The sequence below is a fragment of the Haliotis rubra genome, unplaced genomic scaffold (genome assembly GCF_003918875.1).
Source record: "Haliotis rubra isolate DU_JTF1 unplaced genomic scaffold, ASM391887v1 Scf5, whole genome shotgun sequence".
Classification (NCBI taxonomy): domain Eukaryota; kingdom Metazoa; phylum Mollusca; class Gastropoda; order Lepetellida; family Haliotidae; genus Haliotis; species Haliotis rubra.
In genome coordinates this window covers 1623696-1643493 of record NW_025767190.1, presented here as the reverse complement: position 1 = coordinate 1643493, position 19798 = coordinate 1623696, and the positions used below count along the sequence as shown (strand labels likewise).

The following is a 19798-nucleotide window of genomic DNA, read 5'->3' as shown; positions in this document are numbered from 1 at the left end:
CTGATGTCCTTGTTATAATACTCTAAAATCAACTTCCTCTTCTCTAAATCATCCATACTGAGGATCACTGAAAATGTCGTCTGCTAGCAAGTAAACAAAGGGGGATAACTCTTCACAAACTAATGAAAAAGGATAAACGGAGTTGTCTCTCTTGAATGAAACCAAGCACTTGATAGCTGGTCAAGGTTGTTTATACTAGAAATCCAATTAAACATATTCCAAAAATTCTCAATAATTTCTGGTCATACTATACATGTATTGGTTAATACCTATTTTCCCCAACATTAGGCTATGCTACAGCATGACCACCAATACTGATGTCTTAATAGTAAAAACAGCTTTTAACATTAATTAGAGGGACCTTAAACAATTAATGTCTCAAAAATAAGTGCTGAAGTAAATTGCATTTTGTATGAATTGTATTTGATTGGAATTGCATTTCTTATTTTGTTCAAGAAAATACAGTACAGAATGTTTCAGTATTTTAAGAAATTTCTTGAAAAGAGTTATTCTTAGTTGGTTATTTTCTCCTTTAATGTATTTTGGATAAAAATGTGTAAAACAAATAATTACATTGGTTTTGTCTAATGTTCCAAAGAGTGAAGTGAGAATCAGCAAGTAATTGTGGTAATCATATTAATGGAATATCGAGCCTTGAAAGTAACATTTGATAAGCTTATGTGTTATTCATAAAATCTCAGCATTATTCTTCATAATAGCTGATGACTTTTTTCATTTGTGGAACTATCCAGCAATGTACTAACATTTTGTATGAACTGCCATTTGCTGTGTACAAATCCCTTTCTGGTCAAGTAGCTTTAATGACTGAAACATTTTGTAAGCATCTGTGATACCATGATATGATACTAACTTCACCTTCAAGTGACCTGCTTGTAGAACATTGTGTCAATATAATCTTTAGAGGTATAGGGCATGAATTTAAAATTGAAAAGGACATGTAATGTTTAAGTGAACCTGTGTTTTGTATTTTATCTATCAACTTATCAATAGCATGATTAGCCGTGTTTGAAATGTCAATCAAATGTTTGATGGGCATATTGGCTAATTGATTTCCTGAACCATTCATGATATTATACACAGTATTGACAGATGTGGATACAATACTTAAACGTGAACTATGATAAATAGCTGAATTATGATTGTGCGACATTGACATTTTCCTGAAATGTTTCTGGCCTTTGTGGCTCAGCGAGGGAGTGTCATTATGGCATCAAGCAGCACTTCAATTTATAGCTCGAGTTTATGGTAACATACAAGAATGCAACACTTATTCATTAACACTGTCAGCCCAAGATGTATGCTAAAGAACGCATTCTCCTATGCTTAACAATGCCTTTTTGTAATTGGATTTTTTTATGGAATATAATGTGTGAAACAAAAAAAGGAATGAAAAATGTGTACAGATTTGTTAGAATAGATAGGTTCTTGTTAAATAATGTTTGAATATGTATATATCTTTGTTTGATTATTTTTTTAGATTAAAGATGTTTGAAATTTTAGCATTAAAGCATTGTAAGCAATATTGTCTTTTTACATAATGTGTGGAAATATAGTCAATACTTTTTAAAATGTTTGTTAAGATTATGTGAACAAGCTGTTAATGTTTAATTTTCACCACAGGGAATTCCTTTTTGACCTACATAAAATATCAATATCACAGCTACATGATTTTCATGAAAGCTAGTATGCGGTCATGAAACATAAAACTATCCGATATGGCCTTGACAATTTGAATACAAATGATATTTTGGTGTGTGCCATGTGTTACCAGCTCTACAAGATACCTATATTCTTACACTGCAAGCATTATGCTTATAGCCCATCATACAGGTTGATATCTGCTGTATAACACCGGCAGGTGGTTGTTGAAGAAGCCGGGAGTGAAACAGGTTGGAATGTTAGGGACTGTGAAACAAGTAGTACTCAATAATGAGTAACAGATCAAGTGGAGGACGATACCAGGAGGACAGATCACGAGACCACATTTCAAGGAATCGAGACCACAGCCCAAGATTTCGTGAACACAGATCAAACCCTCGGGACAAAGACTCACACCCTCGAGACCAGGATGTGCGGTCTCGGAGAGCTAGTAGATCCCTTGATCACTTATATGAGACTGTTGACAGGTTACCGTCAGCTTATAGTAGTAGTGATGATTACACGTTATCTCGCACAAAGGACCGGATACCTACCTCATACAAAGATAAGTCAAGGCAAACACAGCGCATGGCGGCACCGACATACAGTAGCAGTGACGATTACACCTGGGATCAGGTTCCAAGAAGGTATCATGAAAAATTGCAAAGACCTGAAATTATAGCTCTGAGGTCCTATACCAGTAGCAGCGATGGTTATACATCTAGTGACAGATCTGAACACAGAAGTTCCCGATCTCGAGAGCGTACGCCCCAGATGTATGATCGTGTGCCTGTACGATACCATGATTCCACCCCAGAAAGGTGGCGGAGAGATGATGCAGAACAGAACAGGGATCGTAGATCTGACTCGAGAGATCGCAGTGGAAGAAACAGGGATGGAAATCTACAAGATCAGGTTTACTTAAGTCGAAGTCGCGATGATGTGTATAAAATCAGGGTATCCCTTCCATACAGTAATGATCGTGCTACTCGAAGCCGAGATGATTTGGATCATGTGGTCGACAGCTCAGTCAAATCTCACAACAGGTCAAGCCAAAGTCGATCGGAATTTCGTAAAAAATCAGATAGTCTGTCACATTCTCAAGAATTGTCAGACAGGAATCGAGACAGTGTCCAGCAAACAAGGGCTAACCAAGCACGTCCTCAAGAAAATTCAAGTAAAACACGGAATGATGTGGCTCGAATTAAGAATAACCCAACAAATTCTCAAGTGAAGTCAAGTAAAACTCAAGATAACCCAACAAAATCTCAAGTGAAGTCAAGCAAAACTCAAAATGATGCGGGTCGAAAAAAGGATAGCAAAGCAAGCTCCAAAAGCCGTTTAGGTCGAAATAAGGATTCCAAACGTGTTAAGCCAAAAATATCTCGGTCGCAAGAGATTCTGCCAGAGCCTCGAGATCACAGTGCTCCTCGCTGGGATTATTGTAAGTGTTTAGAATGTTTTTTTAATTTTTAAGAAGTTTAGTTTGTCTAGAAAATATAAAATATAAAGTATGTTGAACTTATTTAACAGTAACATAATCCTCTTTTGTATTTCAGATTTACAGTCTGACAGATACGATGGAAGGTCTCAAAGTAGCTTGTCCACGGTCAGGTAAGATTTGTGTGATTGTTCAAGTTCACTTGGACTAATGTACACGGACATACAATAACACTAAAATGCAAACTTCAACACCCGTGAAGGTCCGGGTTAGAATATTGGCCTTCAGTGACCTATGCTTGGTGTAAGAGGCGACTAACTAAGAGGTGGATCGGGTGGTCAGGCTCGCTAAGGCAACCCACTAACACAATAACACTTTTTCATTGACTCACTGACGCTCTGACACACTCAAACACTAACACAAAACCTGACACTAACACTGACTCACTGACAAATTGTAACACTAAAACTGACACTGACTGTCTGACACGCTGACACATTCTATCACTAACACTATAACTGACTTACTGGCACACTGACACACACTAACATTAACACTAAAGTTAGAAAGGACTGTTTGTCAATATTTATCATGCTATGTAAAATCAACCAATAGTGTGAATGTATATTGCCTGGGTGATGGCGTTATTCTCTATTTGCAAGGCTTCAGCGTTAGCTACTGGGACAAGTGTGCAAGATCACCCCAGGGGATATAGTAATTATGACCATATTTTTATCAATATGTCACTTGCAGCTTATAATTTGGTGTCAAATGTCATAATGTAGGCAGACAAAATAAATGCTACATTGTTCAGAAGTTTTGTATTATTGTAGCTTTTTGTGTTTTGGAATACAGTTAAAAATTGTACATATTTAATAAATGTGATCTTTTCAGATGGCAAATGTGTATTGTAGTAAGGTGTGACATATAATTGCCAGTTCTCAACAATTATATAATGCAAAAATAATAATACAGTTCCATAACGCTCAACCAAAGAATACTGACTGACTGGAGCAAACTAACAGAACTACCAGCATGTTATGTGGCTAGAGAATTGAAAAGATGAGAGTGATTTCCTTTCATTACTAACTGTGGATGGGATGACCTAAGAAAGTGACCAAAATCTGTATATTCATCTGTATATTAATAAAACCAGCATGAATCAGGACCAGCAGCTGCCTACAAACCTGAATGCATGTGGAAAAATCCATTTCATGTCACAACCATGTTCTCATTTTACAATGGGAACCTAATGTATGATGTTGTTTTTTACAATAGAGAATGTTAATAATATATGTATGTTATCACATGGCATTAAATCATTTGTATTTCATTGCCAGACCTATCATTGCTTGGATGTTTGATGTAGCTTATTAGCATTGCATTATTCAAATGATCATCACATCCACTCATGTATGTTGAAGGCTTTTATCTATGTAAATGGAGAAAACCTAAGGCTGTATCTGAATTGCCATGCCAATTGTTTTTGATACATTGATCAGTTATGTCAAATGTCAAGTCATCCTGAAGGTGACAATACCTGTAAAGTTATGGGTTAGAAATGATCTTCAGTAACCCATGCTTGTTGTAAGAGGTGACTAACTTGGTTGACATCGGTTCCCAATTGTGTAGATCGATGCTCATACTTATGATCACTGGACTGTCTGGTCCAGATTTGATTATTTACAGACCACCGCCATATAGCTGGAATATTGCTGAGTGCAGCATAAAAATAAACTTACTCACACAGTGCTCGTGAGCGCTCACTTACTCACTCACTCACTCACTCAAGGTGACTCCTGGAACAAACTTGAGAAGGATTTACTGTAGTTCCATGAAACTTGGAATGTAGAATTTGGACAGCTACATGCCATCCTTAGAAAAGTTCAGAAATTCAGAAAAGGACTGTAGAACATATAATCTCAAGGTGAAAAAGCTAATGCCATACACCAGGAGTATTTGCCATTTGTCTGCCGTTTCCTGCAGATATTGACTTAAGTTATTGTATTGTTTTAATCCATGTAGTGATAAAATCATTTGAGTGAATGAGTTTAGTTTTACGCCACTTTTAGCAATATTCCAGCAATTTCACAGGGGTGGGGGTGGGTGGGGGCGGGACCAGAAACGGGTTCCACACATTACACCCTTGAGGGGAATCGGACCCGGTTATATCATTTGAAGATGTATATGCCAATTGATTACAATCCTCTGATATCTGTAGTATCTTTTAGCTAATTTATATAAGTTGACTGATCTATATTGTTTTGGGACATTTGTTCAGCCAAGAAACAGAGCAAGTGGAGCCAGTAACCTTGTTAGTATAAATGCATATGGTCTTTCGGAAAACTTAGGAGACCACTCTCTGCGAGATCATATAAAAACACCACTGGACATGCAGTTTGTTGAAGCAGAATCACCATCCACAAGTAACTTCAGTCAAACACAGGATGTTTAGCATGGAATCGTTCACATGTGTGACATATTGCAGCAGCAACAACAACATCCCATGTCTCAACAGCTTGTAGGTGATCATTGCCCCAAGCATGTCTCTTCAAGGTCCTAAAATTAGAACTGAACTTCGTCGTTTAATTAGATTTCAGACAATTTTTACCAAGCTGTATGCAGCATTTCTGAAGTATACTGCCACCATGTGGTCACAAATTCAAGTTTGGTGAAAATATCTTCCTCTTTCTAACAGAGGCCCAGATAAGCTGCGTATCCGGGTAAAATACGCATAGAAAATTTCCAATTACGCATTGAAAAATAATTGTTGCGTACCAATTACGCATTTAAAATGTCAGATACGCAAAAAAATTTAAAACAAATGCGTACGGAATGTATTTATAAAAATCGCTTGCATGATGAAAAAGACATCGATTGCTATTCAAGTTGTACTGTCAGTATAGAATGAGTGATTTTTTATGAAATCATTTCCATTATATTTAAGTTGGTTTTGCTTTGGTATAACATAATGCAGAACATACCTGCTTAGTAAACTTACTCAATGACATAATACTTAGGTGAGTAAAAAGACTGAAATACACACATATTTGAAAGCAGTGGATAACGGAAAATGAAATACCCACTCAAAATTCATAATACCCACTCCAACAAATACAGTGGTTACAGTACCCACATGAGCTAAATCTTATCTGGAGCTCTGTTCTAATGTGCTTAGTGCTACAGTGGCTTCTGATTGATGACTGTGTGAGACTTTGTGTGTATCGCTAACTCTTGAGGTGCATTAAATTACAGGTTTAACACAATGCGATATACTACAAAAGATGTTTGAAAAATTCTGGTACTTTGCATTTAAAAAATCTTGCTCATGTTCATCTTGCTTGAACTGTTTACATAAGTGAGAACAATTGATGAGTCGAAATAGAAACATTTTGAAACTAATACCCATTTCCTGCAATGGAAAGGCAATCTGTTTGCAACCAGTTTTCTGTATATACCAGTCCTTTGAATGCTACTTAGTCTGTTGTGACAATACCATCTTGATTATTTCTTGTTGCTATGACAGGTGCTTGCTCTTAGTTGCCAGTTGTCATTTAAACCATTAATTTAGTCATAAACAATTGTGTACGTGCCATGTACAGGACTTTCTCGTTTCCAATTGTTCTGAACAGGGAATGTGTTTCTTGAACCGATTATAATTCACAAAGTCCTGATTTTATTTACTTGGATCTGACCATCTTGAATACATAGGACTTAGTGTAAAAAAATATAGTTCATTATCTTTTCTGTGTGTATGTTGTACAAAGTAACTAAGCTCCTGAACATAAATATTATTCCACCTTCAGGAAAATTAGGTTGTCACTCGCTAGGAATGGAAATGCATTTTGGAATTTCGCTATGATTGTAATAATATTTGTCTGTTTTGTGTGCATGTGTAATTCTTTTGTCAATATGCATGATATTTGTGTCATGGACAAAGAACTCAGCCAAAAAAATGGCCCATGACGTACAAAAACAATATCTTGTTTTATTGGCACCCTTTTCCTAGAGGTATATAAAATAATTTATTGGATTATTATTATGAATGGTGACAAAGTATATCCTGTGGAACAAAGTTTGAAGAGAGCAATATTGTTTAAATTACATCGTATGCCCCCTCCATCTGTGTATCCTTGCAGGGGCGGATACAGCTTTTTGAGAAAGGGGAGTGCACAGTTAATTTTTACCCGTTTTCACTGAGTTGCACCCCCCTTTGGATCTGCCCATGCCAAGTCCATATCCTGATTGGTTTCTGTGTATAAAACTGCAGTGTGATTGGTTATCAAACTCACTGTGGTGGTGCACCAGTTTATGTCCAAACACAGCTTCAGCACTTAACTCATATTGCAAACCTGGCTAAATGTACAGATTTAGAAGTTTTTATATGCTATAACACCCTAGGATGATAAATATTATAACTTGGCTGAAGGTAGATTGTGATTATATCCAAGGGAGATAATAGGCCTTGGTTATGTTGGTACATTTGTACTTTGGATGTCAGTTTTGTGACGTGGGAAATGTGCAGGGATGTATAAGAAGTTGCTATGCAATTTGCTGTGGTAAGTTTAATGTGACATTTAAATGACGGCACATTTAACATTGGATACATATAGCATGTTTTAATATGGTACTATGCAGTTAGAAGTGATGTGTTAAATGTAATGTTAATGCATGAGAAATTGTTCACACCTTATCATATCACATGTCATAGTTAATGTAAATATGATGATCTGTGTATATTCATATCGTCTCATATGGAATAAAATAGGTTCAGTACCAAGTTCTTGTCATCATTAAGAGCTGATGAAACCTGGTATTGGAATGCTAAACAGTTGAATATGGAGTAATATACAGGGACAGTTAGGATCATTAACACATTATTGCAGGGCTTGTTATCGATATATATCACAGAGTCTGATCATCATTAACTAGATATTGATTGATTAGTAATAAATATTAGAGAAATAATATTAAACAAAAATATAAAATGAGTCCGAAAGATATCAACCTATTTCACTTTAGTGGTGAGTGATGACACATATATGTATGGATTATTGACAAAACAAGGTTGCTGAACATTGTTCATAGGAATAAAAAATGTGATTTTGTGTATTGTGTGTACAATTTCATATTTTTCCACCATAGTTTATGTAAGATATTGTCGATAACGTTTCATATCAGTAATCGTCACTAATTCTTCCCATCAACGACATTATCAATCTTTTTAGCCAGCAAAACCTTGTTTACTGGTTGTGACAATGTGGTATACTGCTCGTTATATCAATCATTGCATTGTGTGGTCCAAACTTGATTACCGCTATTTGCAGCCAATCCACCTAGCCTTGAATTTTGATACAGTGAAACTGCTGAAACACACCATGAACAAATCATTTTGAATTGATTAGTATGTTGGCCCATTTATCTGTTGATGTTTCAAGGTTTTATCTGTATAGCCTAAATGTTTTCAAGCCTTTGGTAGAAATGCTTTGACATCTTTATCATAAAGAGAAAGAATATGTATGGATAGAAAACTTCTTTATTGCAATGGATTGTCAATGTAGATGTTAACACTGTTATCAAGCAAGTGAAAGCTTTATCATATGTATTGCTTTTATATATTACATCTTCCACACAGAAAGTCCCCAGCCTCTAGCTAAATTACTGAGACAATTACACAATTAGGAAAGTTACTTCACTTCCAGTTAATTGCAAACACATGTCTAATATAAGACATCATTATGTAACACTGTGAGTCCTCCAAATTGAAGACAAGCTTTGTCTCTCTGGTAAAGTGTATGTGTCAAATATGAGTGAAGTGAGTTGTATAATGCTCAGGCCATACTGTTATTTTTGGGCTTATAGTAACTAAATCACTTGGGATAGTTGAAATAAACGTAAAAATATTTGTAAATATGCTTATGTAGGTAGATCTGTATGTTTAGATTCTGTTTAACATGGTGTTTCTTGGATCTGTTCCTCAAAGGGAAAAGAATTAAATTGTAACGTAAAAATCTGTCCTCAACATCCTGAACGTAAGTAAAGAGATAAGGGTGCTGTCCTACAACATCCTGGTGACCGTAACTCCAGCACCTCAACATAGACTTAGGGTAGTCTTAGCTAAACTCCAGCACCTCAACATAGAGATAAGTGCTGCACCTCAACATAGACTTAGGGTATCTTAGCTAAGGTGACCGTAACTCCAGCACCTCAACATAGACTTAGGGTAGTCTTAGCTAAGGTGACCGTAAGGTGACCTTAGGGTAACTCCAGCACCTCAACATAGACTTAGGGTAGTCTTAGCGCTAAGGTGACCGTAACTCCCACACCTCAACATAGACTTAGGGTAGTCTTAGCGCTAAGGTGACCGTAACTCCAGCACCTCAACATAGACTTAGGGTAGTCTTAGCGCTAAGGTGACCGTAACTCCAGCACCTCAACATAGACTTAGGGTACTTAAGGTGACCGTGAACTCTCAACATAGACTTAGGGTAGTCTTAGCGCTAAGGTGACCGTAACTCCAGCACCTCAACATAGACTTAGGGTAGTCTTAGCGCTAAGGTGACCGTAACTCCAGCACCTCAACATAGACTTAGGGTAGTCTTAGCGGCAAGATTGTTTTGGACAACCGCACCATGGTATCCAGGATCACTGCCTTGTTTATTAAAAGGCTGCTGTCATATAGCTGGAATATAACCGAGTGCAACAATAAACAACGAACAACTTCCAAAAGGAATTGTTGAAGACAATTTTGAATGATGTACCAACTGAACTGGTGGGAGCTATTCAAGCAAGCTAACATCTGATGGACAAAGCTGTAACAGATAGTTGCAAGTGGGTATATGTGTCAAATATTGATTTGTAGTCAATCAGTAGAGATCAAAGACATTTTAGGATGAGTTTTATGGACCAATGACCCATATATAGTGGCCATCTGCTTCAATACCGACACAGGGTAACTTGCTGAGTGCAAATTTCAGTACATATGTTCGAGGCTACACAGCAATATATTCTCATACTAACAGCTGGTATTACTTACAAACTTGAATCTTCGGAGCTGAACTAAGGAAAATGCTGGTATTGCATAAAGGTTTTGAAAAGAATACAGAATGTCTGGATGAAATTGCCTCATATTCTCTTTATAAGATCCTGATTGTCAAATCATAAACAAGATCAAAAGAGTCCATGTTGTTATATTGTGTTCGTGTCCTGAACAAAGATTGGAAAAGGAATATTTTGGTGATATCTAAATTGTGTGCTCAGTCTTCACTACAAAAATATTATTCCCAAAAATATTTATCACCCCTGACTTATTTTCATTATATACTACCCATCAAAAGTTTAGACTCACTTAAAACACTCACAATATGTTATGTATATACCGGTACATGTGGTTACATTGAAGATGAATTTCTCCAATAACTTGGGGGAAACAACTGCAAACCTTATGCAGATGAATTGCACAAGGATCATGCATCAACTTGCTGAAAAGCATGTGCACAAATATCATGCATGTGAACAGATGCGTTTGGTGTAAAGTTTAGTTAAGAATTCGCCAATTTTCACTGAGTTTCATCATTTATTGAACTCATGATAATAAACTTTTCAACATTACGAATTTGTTTTACAATACATCAGTTCATATGTAAACTATACCCTTCAACTGTATAGAATATTTTGCAAGATCTAGTTTAGATCAGTTGACTGAAGTAAGTGGCTACATTTACACGAGTGAGTCTAAACCTTTGAAGGGGAGTATATAAACACCACATTATATATGTGAACCACATATATGTTATGTCATATGTTCAGTCATGGATAAATTGTTTAAGATAACCTTTAGTATTCAAAATCAGTGAGTGGGAATTTAGATGCAAATTATTCCATAAATTCCAAATTACCATAAATTATTGTTGGATATCTCAATTAGTTTTGTTGCAGAATTTCTGTGGCCTTGTTTGCCAGTTACTTTGAGGCATATTTATCGTCCATGTATGGCTTTTCATCATCAGTCATGATGGACATAAGGATTGGGTGGTCTTGTGTGTCACCTGGACATGTGTCACCCTGAATTGTTGCTCATGCTAACAATCATTTTTCTACACAGCCCTGTGATGGCCCAGGAGTATTTACAGGCTCTGTGATGGCCCAGGAGTATTTACAGGCTCTGTGATGGCCCAGGAGTATTTACAGGCTCTGTGATGGCCCAGGAGTATTTACAGGCTCTGTGATGGCCCAGGGTTATTTACAGGCTCTGTGATGGCCCAGGAGTATTTACAGGCTCTGTGATGGCCCAGGAGTATTTACAGGCTCTGTGATGGCCCAGGGTTATTTACAGGCTCTGTGATGGCCCAGGGTTATTTACAGGCTCTGTGATGGCCCAGGGTTAGGCTCTGTGATGGCCCAGGAGTATTTACAGGCTCTGTGATGGCCCAGGAGTGGCTCTGTGATGGCCCAGGAGTATTTACAGGCTCTGTGATGGCCCAGGGTTATTTACAGGCTCTGTGATGGCCCAGGGTTATTTACAGGCTCTGTGATGGCCCAGGGTTATTTACAGGCTCTGTGATGGCCCAGGGTTATTTACAGGCTCTGTGATGGCCCAGGGTTATTTACAGGCTCTGTGATGGCCCAGGAGTATTTACAGGCTCTGTGATGGCCCAGGAGTATTTACAGGCTCTGTGATGGCCCAGGAGTTTTACAGGCTCTGTGATGGCCAGGAGCAAGCTCTGTGATGGCCCAGGGTTATTTACAGGCTCTGTGATGGCCCAGGAGTATTTACAGGCTCTGTGATGGCCCAGGGTTATTTACAGGCTCTGTGATGGCCCAGGAGTATTTACAGGCTCTGTGATGATAGGGGTTACCTAACAGGCTCTGTGATGGCCCAGGAGTATTTACAGGCTCTGTGATGGCCCAGGAGTATTTACAGGCTCTGTGATGGCCCAGGGTTATTTACAGGCTCTGTGATGGCCCAGGGAGTATTTACAGGCTCTGTGATAGCCCAGGATGGCCCAGGATGGCCCAGGAGTATTTACAGGCTCTGTGATGGCCCAGGGTATTTAACAGGCTCTGTGATGGCCCAGGCAGGCTCTGTGATGGCCCAGGGTTATTTACAGGCTCTGTGATGGCCCAGGAGTTATTTACAGGCTCTGTGATGGCCCAGGGTTATTTCACAGGCTCTGTGTAGGAGTTTACAGGCTCTGTGGATGGCCCAGGAGTTTACAGGCTCTGTGATTTACAGGCTCTGTGATGGCCCAGGAGTATTTACAAGCTCTGTGATGGCCCAGGAGTATTTACAAGCTCTGTGATGGCCCAGGAGTATTTACAAGCTCTGTGATGGCCCAGGAGTATTTACAAGCTCTGTGATGGCCCAGGAGTATTTACAGGCTCTGTGATGGCCCAGGAGGATTTACAGGCTCTGTGATGGCCTAGGAGTATTTACAAGCTCTGTGATGGCCCAGGGTTATTTACAAGCTCTGTGATGGCCCATGAGTATTAACAGGCTCTGTGATGGCCCAGGGTTATTTACAGGCTCTATGATGGCCCAGGAGTATTTACAAGCTCTGTGATCGCCCAGGAGTATTTACAAGCTCTGTGATGGCCCAGGGCTATTTACAGGCTCTGTGATGGCCCAGGAGTATTTACAGGCTCTGTGATAGCCTAGGAGTATTTACAAGCTTTGTGATGGCCCAGGGTTATTTACAGGCTCTGTGATGGCCCAGGGTTATTTACAGGCTCTGTGATGGCCCAGGGTTATTTACAGGTTCTGTGATGGCCCAGGGTTATTTACAGGCTCTGTGATGGCCCAGGAGTATTTACAGGCTCTGTGATGGCCCAGGAGTATTTACAGGCTCTGTGAAGGCCCAGGGTTATTTACAAGCTCTGTGATGGCCCAGGAGTATTTACAGGCTCTGTGATGGCCCAGGGTTAGGCCCAGGGTTATTTACAAGCTCTGTGATAGCCCAGGAGTATTTACAGGCTCTGTGATGGCCCAGGAGTATTTACAGGCTCTGTGATAGCCCAGGGATATTTACAGGCTCTGTGATGGCCCAGGGTTATTTACAAGCTCTGTGATGGCCCAGGAGTATTTACAGGCTCTGTGAAGGCCCAAGGTTATTTACAAGCTCTGTGATGGCCCAGGAGCATTTACAGGCTCACATAGGCAATCACAAACACACAATCATGCATGCATGTGGTATGTGTGAGTTTGTGGTAACACCAAGATAGACAACTCCGACACTCTACTTTAGTGTTGACACTGGGGAGAAACTCAGATCTGTGATTTTACAGAAGCTTTAACAACATTTTCCCGTTCACACGGCTTGTCAGTATTGATTTACAAAATGCCTTAATTAGTTGCACTGACATGTCTGACCCTTATCCTATGTGTAAACCTAGTGCTGAGATGTGCTGTGGTATTACTTGCCAGCCATCTCGCCGCAACATATCTCATTTCCGCTCATAATCCTTCACATTAGAGCGCATTTTATGCCTTTTCTATCATTAAACAGAAGATCTAAGTATGTCCATTATCAATTTAATCAATTTCGTTTCAGGCTGACATTTGCATTCTAAATACCAGTTCACCAAACAGAATATTATTAGTTCCCAGTTTGTTCTGGTTATTGTCAGTTTTAAGTTAATTGACATTCAAGATTCTATAGGTTTAATACCAGTTCTTTTTCAGAATTCTGAACCATAGTACTGTACTTGGTTTTGTTCCAATATTCATACGGTTTTGTCCATACTCTATGAAGGTTCAATTCCCCACATTGGTTCAATGTGTGAAGCCCATTTCTGGTGTCCCCTGCCGTGATATTGCTAGAATAGTGCTAAAAGCAGTGTAAAACTCACTCACTCACTCACTCATACAAAGACAAAGTCAGTTCTTAACCAATCATGCCGCAGTGTGACTCAAACACGGGAACAGTACCCTCCTCAACATTGAACCTACCTCTAATTCTCAACCTGTTCTGTTTTTTTGCTGGTTGCAGTCTATTTTGGTCATTATCACATCCTCAACTTACCCTAAATATGTCATTCACAACTGACTTTCACCAAACTGGAGCACCCAATTCTTTAATTACAATCTGCGAGTTGATCCTTCTTCTGAAAGGGACTGCTCTAGGGGGCAAACTATTCCATCAGTGTTAATCACAGTCATATTTGCAGGAAATATGATGCTCCTTTTCTGGTTGCATTTCATTCTGATTTTTTTCCATTTGCTTGTCCGAAAAGTCTGGGTGACATTCTGACCTCTTTTTGTCCAAGTGAAAAAATGGTTGAGTTGTTTAGGTTTTTAGTGTTATCAGTTTTTTGGAAAGTGATATCTGAGTTGGAAAGAAGGGCCAATGAAGTATTTGAGTGTTCAGAATGAAAGGCAAATGAGTTGGTTTCAGTATGAATAGTTTTAAGGAGCGTACGTAGTGGGTGGTATGAAATGTCAATAGCAGGATCACCTGTTATTATTCTGAGTGAAGGAATCATTGAAATGAAAAGAGTCTTATTATAGCGTGATGCCAGTGTGGCTCCATTTTGATACAGTGTGATGGAACTACTTCAATGAAAAAGGATATCGGTATATTAGTTCTGAGGAAAGTGTAAATGGTATTTGGCATGTCTGATGTCCAGATAGAATTTCTATATCTTTAATGTATTATTAGTTTTGTGAAATATAGTTTTTTTATTGTGTGAGCAACCTTGGCTTGAAAATATACCAATGGGGTTACAGTTACAATGAACATCTATGAACAACAGAAAATATTCTCCCCTTCAAAGGAAATACATATCTGGCTTCATTAAAGAGTGAGTGAGTGAGTATGGTTTTACGTCACTTTTAGCAATATTCCAGCAATATTTGGGGACACCAGAAATGGGCTTCTACCCATGTGACCAACGTTAAAGAGCAGTCTTTTTCATGTTCAGGCCTACCAGTTGAGGTATTTCTAGTTCTGTTATCGCTCACAATATCAGTGTATGAAAAAAGGCCCATCCGACCGCCCGAGACGGGCTAGATTTCTGACGAACTGCCTAAGTTTACAGCTAGCCAGCCCGATGGTCTGGTAATTTCTTTTAGTAAATTTGAGTAAATTCACCATATCTTGGTGTTTGGTCTGGTTAAATCCATTTTTGGCTGGTAACAATTGGAAGTTACCATCCCTGATGTCTGGCTGGGTTTTTGGCTTATTTCATACACTGGCAATATGTAGATAGATAATCGAAGCTCAGTAGTCAATCAATATTCGATTGTAATCGTAAAAAAAACCAGGCAATCAGGGGACAATCATAACATTGTGCAAACGAAACAGGAACCAGTTAATACTATGATCCAGACGAGCGAGGATACTTCTTCCTGAGACTTGTACACCCTCCAGTATGGTTACATTGCAGTTTTACGAGTTCAGAATCTGCATCAGTTGTTTATGTCTTGACTTAACAAACACAACAATAAGAAACATACTTTCCAAAGTTTTATTTGATGTTTAATTTTTGATGAATATCGATTAGTCTGCCGAGCTGATCGGTACTCGCTGATGCAAGCGAGATTGATCGATTGACCGATGATTCTATCACTTGTTCCAACACTAGTTATTTCTTGCATTGTGTTTTAGTCTTGCCAAAACTGTTTTAAAATGATTTTGTTAACTGAATGATTTGTGTAAATAACAGTGTCATAAATATGCCCCAGGAACCATGACAATAAACACATTTTGCAGATATGTACAGGAGGTTTATGTTGAATTTATTAAAAGACAATGAAACAGTTTTGTGATGCTTCATCTGTAAAAGAAAACATGAAGTCTTTATGATTCTATTTTCGTGTTGAAGTGCACCATGGAATATTTTCCATCCAATTGATTTTCTTTGAAAATATTACCACCTGTGCATTTTGTTTGAACAGATAATGGTAGAAAAAATATTATTAAATGTTCCTTTCAAATTTCTGCTACTATGTTCTTGAACAGCTGATGTTATCACTATTTATCAGTGATCTATTCATATGATTGTCTCTACTGTTTTGCCTTTCATGCCAACTGTTGAAGATCCGGGTTAGAATTGGTCTTCAGTAACCCATGCTTGTGGTAAGAGGTGATTGGGTGGTCAGACTTGCTGGCTTGAGTGACGCATGTCATTGTATCCCTATTGTGTAGATCGATGCTCATGATGTTGACCACTGGATTGTCTGGTCCGTAACTGGTTATTTATAGACAGCTGCCATATATTTTGGAATATTGCTAAGTTCAGTGGTAAGCAACCAACCAACCTTTCATGCCCAGTGGAATCTGGTTGTCCTCTGGTGTTGACAGATTATTTGTATATCCATTTTACTTCTCAGTATCAATATTAGACACTCGTAAAGATCTGGGATGGGATTGGTCTTCAGCAAACAATGCTTATTGTAAGAGGTTTACAGAGCTGGAATATTGCTGATTTTGGAAACAACAAACAAACAAAACGGTATTAGACCCTGCTGAGTCAGTGAGATGAGTACATCAATATTATGTGTCCACTGTCAAACATAAGGCTGCAAACAATCGTTTAGCATAACTATCAGTTAATACTCTCAGCATTTTACTGCTTTCTCAATTACCTATTTTGACCTTTACATCCCCCTTTGACTGATTTATTCAGATACTTTGTATGGAAAGAAACTTGAGTATGTGATTAAATTCACCATGGATTTTGATTCCTTAAATTGTTGGGCAGAAAAATGTGCATATGTTTGCTTTTTCATCTCACCTTACATTAATTAGAATAGGCAGAAGGAAAGAGAGAAGGTATGTTCTTTGTCTATAAATGACTGGTTTATTTATTTTGTAGTTATATATAGCCTAACAAATCCTTTGAGAGGCATGAAATATAGATTATACTGGGATGGTGATAAACGCAAAGTCGTAACTTGAGAACTCAAAGAATATATGATAAGTCTCTGCCAGCTCAAATTATACATGTGTACTTTGAAAGCCTTTCAAATACTCACTACCAGCAAATAACCAGCCAATTTTCATGTAATGAAGTGGAAGTTTGAATCAAGAAAGTATGTGGTAGTACTTATGATATATGGTGGAGACTTACTATTATTGACATCACTGTTCCACACTGAACGCCTTCACTGTATTGTCATGTTTTCCCATTCAGTTTGAAAGGGTGACCTTGATTTGATCTTGCCATTGCCCAAACGAGCTGTAAATCCTCTTATATTGCAGTATTGATGTTTCCTCTGAAGTCCCTTCAGATATTTAGTTAGCTGTGTCCAACAGCTTGGTGATGTCTAGACGGCATCTTGTGGCAACACTGTCACACAATTATACACCTAGGTTGTAAATTAAATTACGATGTTGCAATTTACTTAGTTCACAGTAAGATATTTAAAGACGTAATTTTGTCTTTCAAAATTGGAACATGACTGGCTGGAACTTGACCATCTGCTCCATGTCTGTAGTCCAAAAGTAGCGATACTTTATATAAAGGTGCCATCCTAACAACTGTTGTTATATGTCCTACATGTTGTCTTGGTTGCTGTGGACCAGTGAAGATCCAGGTTAGAATTGGTCTTAGCAACCAATGCTTGTTGTAAGAGGCTGCTAGCGGGTTTGGGTGGTCAGGTTCGCTGACTTGGTCGACACTTGTCATTTTATCTCAATTGCATATATCGATGCCCATGCTATTGATCACTGGATTGTCTGGTTCAGACTCGATTATTTACAGACTACCGCCATATAGCTGGAATATTGCTGAGTGCTGCATCAAACGACAAACCAACCAACTTGGTTGCTGTGACAAGATGTTCACTATCATCCTCTCATATTAAAGTGACCCCATTACTCCAACCTTACTGAATTGTTATGTCCGTAAAGCAAGTCAAGCCATCTATATTCATTATGAAAATACCACTTTTACAGTGTTCAAGATGACCATCAAGTGGGGTAGTTATAACTTTGAGTTCTATAAACTTACGTATTTATGGTTTTGCTAGATTTGAATACTACAGCTTCAAACTTTAAGTATGCTAGGAACTGAAAACCTGATTTAGTTTACAGCAACATACAGCATCACTTCAATCAGCACAGCCTGTGTATTGCTCTGAATCCACAGGTGAGCTACAGTGCCTACATTGTGTTGTCCTGATATCCATCCAAGCTCTGTTAATATGACACTTGACTGATCTGGCGTTGATGATTGGAGAGTGATGCAACATCATCCATGTCTTTCTGATCTGTCACCTAATTCCCTTGATACTTTCGGACTCCATGCTTTTTTAACTTTTTGAAGGTAAATTCGACCACCTGACATATCAATTTAACAATTTGTTAGATTGCTGCTGTCCCAGGAAGGACAAGCCCTTGACAAATCAATTGTGGAATTGTTAATCTGCAACATAATCTAGTTTCGAGGTTTCACTGGACCCATTTATTTAGCCCAGACAAGTTGATGACTTCCACCGGTCTGACAGTCACGTTCAGTATTACTGACTGACACAGGAACTAAAGCCAGTGATTGGCTTATTTTATGACAATGTCCTTTAGACAACTCAGATACACTTGCCTCCATTTGATCATTTTTCAATTTCACCTCTCCAAATTGTCTTGATTTTTTGCCTTCCTGAATTCTCTTTAGTTAAATTACTATGCATTCAAAGAGTCAATCAATAGCTGGTTGTGAGAACGTGACTTGTCAGAATCTTAGTGTTTGCTGACGCTGGACCTGGAGAGGTCTGTGTCAATGCAGGAGTTCCAGCTGGGTTATCCTTCAAATAATAACTGATGTTGTTGCAGCCATGTGGATGGCACTGTGCTTGTTTTGATGTTCGAGAAATGAGAACTAGACGTACCCTTAATCATGGTGCTATTAACCCTTATTGGGACCCAGGTTAGAACAGCTCCAATGGACTCTATATCTTGTCATAAGAAGTAGGACTGCACGGTATTACCGGTATACCGGTATACACTTTTCAAGTGATATGTGTTGCAATATTTTTTCTGAGAACCGGTATATTTTGTAAAGCATATATATGATTTTTTTGTGATTATCTTTATGTTTTAAATTAAGATCTACGCATATTTTCATTCACAACAAATGTTTTCTTGTGTTATATAATGACAAAACGGCATACAGTAATACTATAAATTGTCTAATCAAGAAAATAGAATCCTTAACTATGCAACCTAATTTTGAAATTGCTGTTATCAGAACCATAACATATATGTCCAAGATATTTTTATGGATTAAACTTTTTTATTTCTCCGATGTTTGAGATTATTCCAGGTCCCTTCATCAGGTGAACTGATGAAGGGACCTGGAATGGTCTCAAACGTCGTGAGAAATTAAAAAAGAAGTTTAATCCATAAAAATATCTTGGACATCAATGTACAACTTCTAAATGCCACTGAAAGACATCATAACATATATGTTCATGGACTTATAATGGAGAAAATAGGATTGACATGCAGAATTGTCAAACACTTAAGTTCCCAATATATTGCAATATGGGTACATGAATTGCAATATATTGCAATGCTATTTATTTGCCAATACACAGCCCTGATAGGAAGTGACTATACTGATTGGTTAATCAGGCTCCGTGACTTGACTGTTTGCACTTCGTCATGCCCGATAACGTGACCCTTTGTTTTGCTTTCATGTGCCTCATTATTTTCAGGCCGCTGTTCACTGTGGTATTTATGGACTGTTCTGTGGTCTGGT

At 38.3% G+C, this 19798-nt stretch overlaps 1 protein-coding gene across 1 annotated transcript in view; it reads left to right on the top strand.

Moving 5' to 3' along the window:
• Positions 1 to 1794: 1794 nt before the first annotated feature.
• LOC124291747 (uncharacterized protein DDB_G0283697-like) overlaps positions 1795 to 19798 on the top strand; it is a 130384-nt gene continuing 112380 nt past the window's right edge. The window contains 2 exon segments of the mRNA XM_046728820.1: positions 1795 to 3103; positions 3219 to 3273. Of these exon segments, the coding sequence (XP_046584776.1) occupies positions 1951 to 3103; positions 3219 to 3273 (1208 nt within the window). The 5' untranslated portion in view covers positions 1795 to 1950.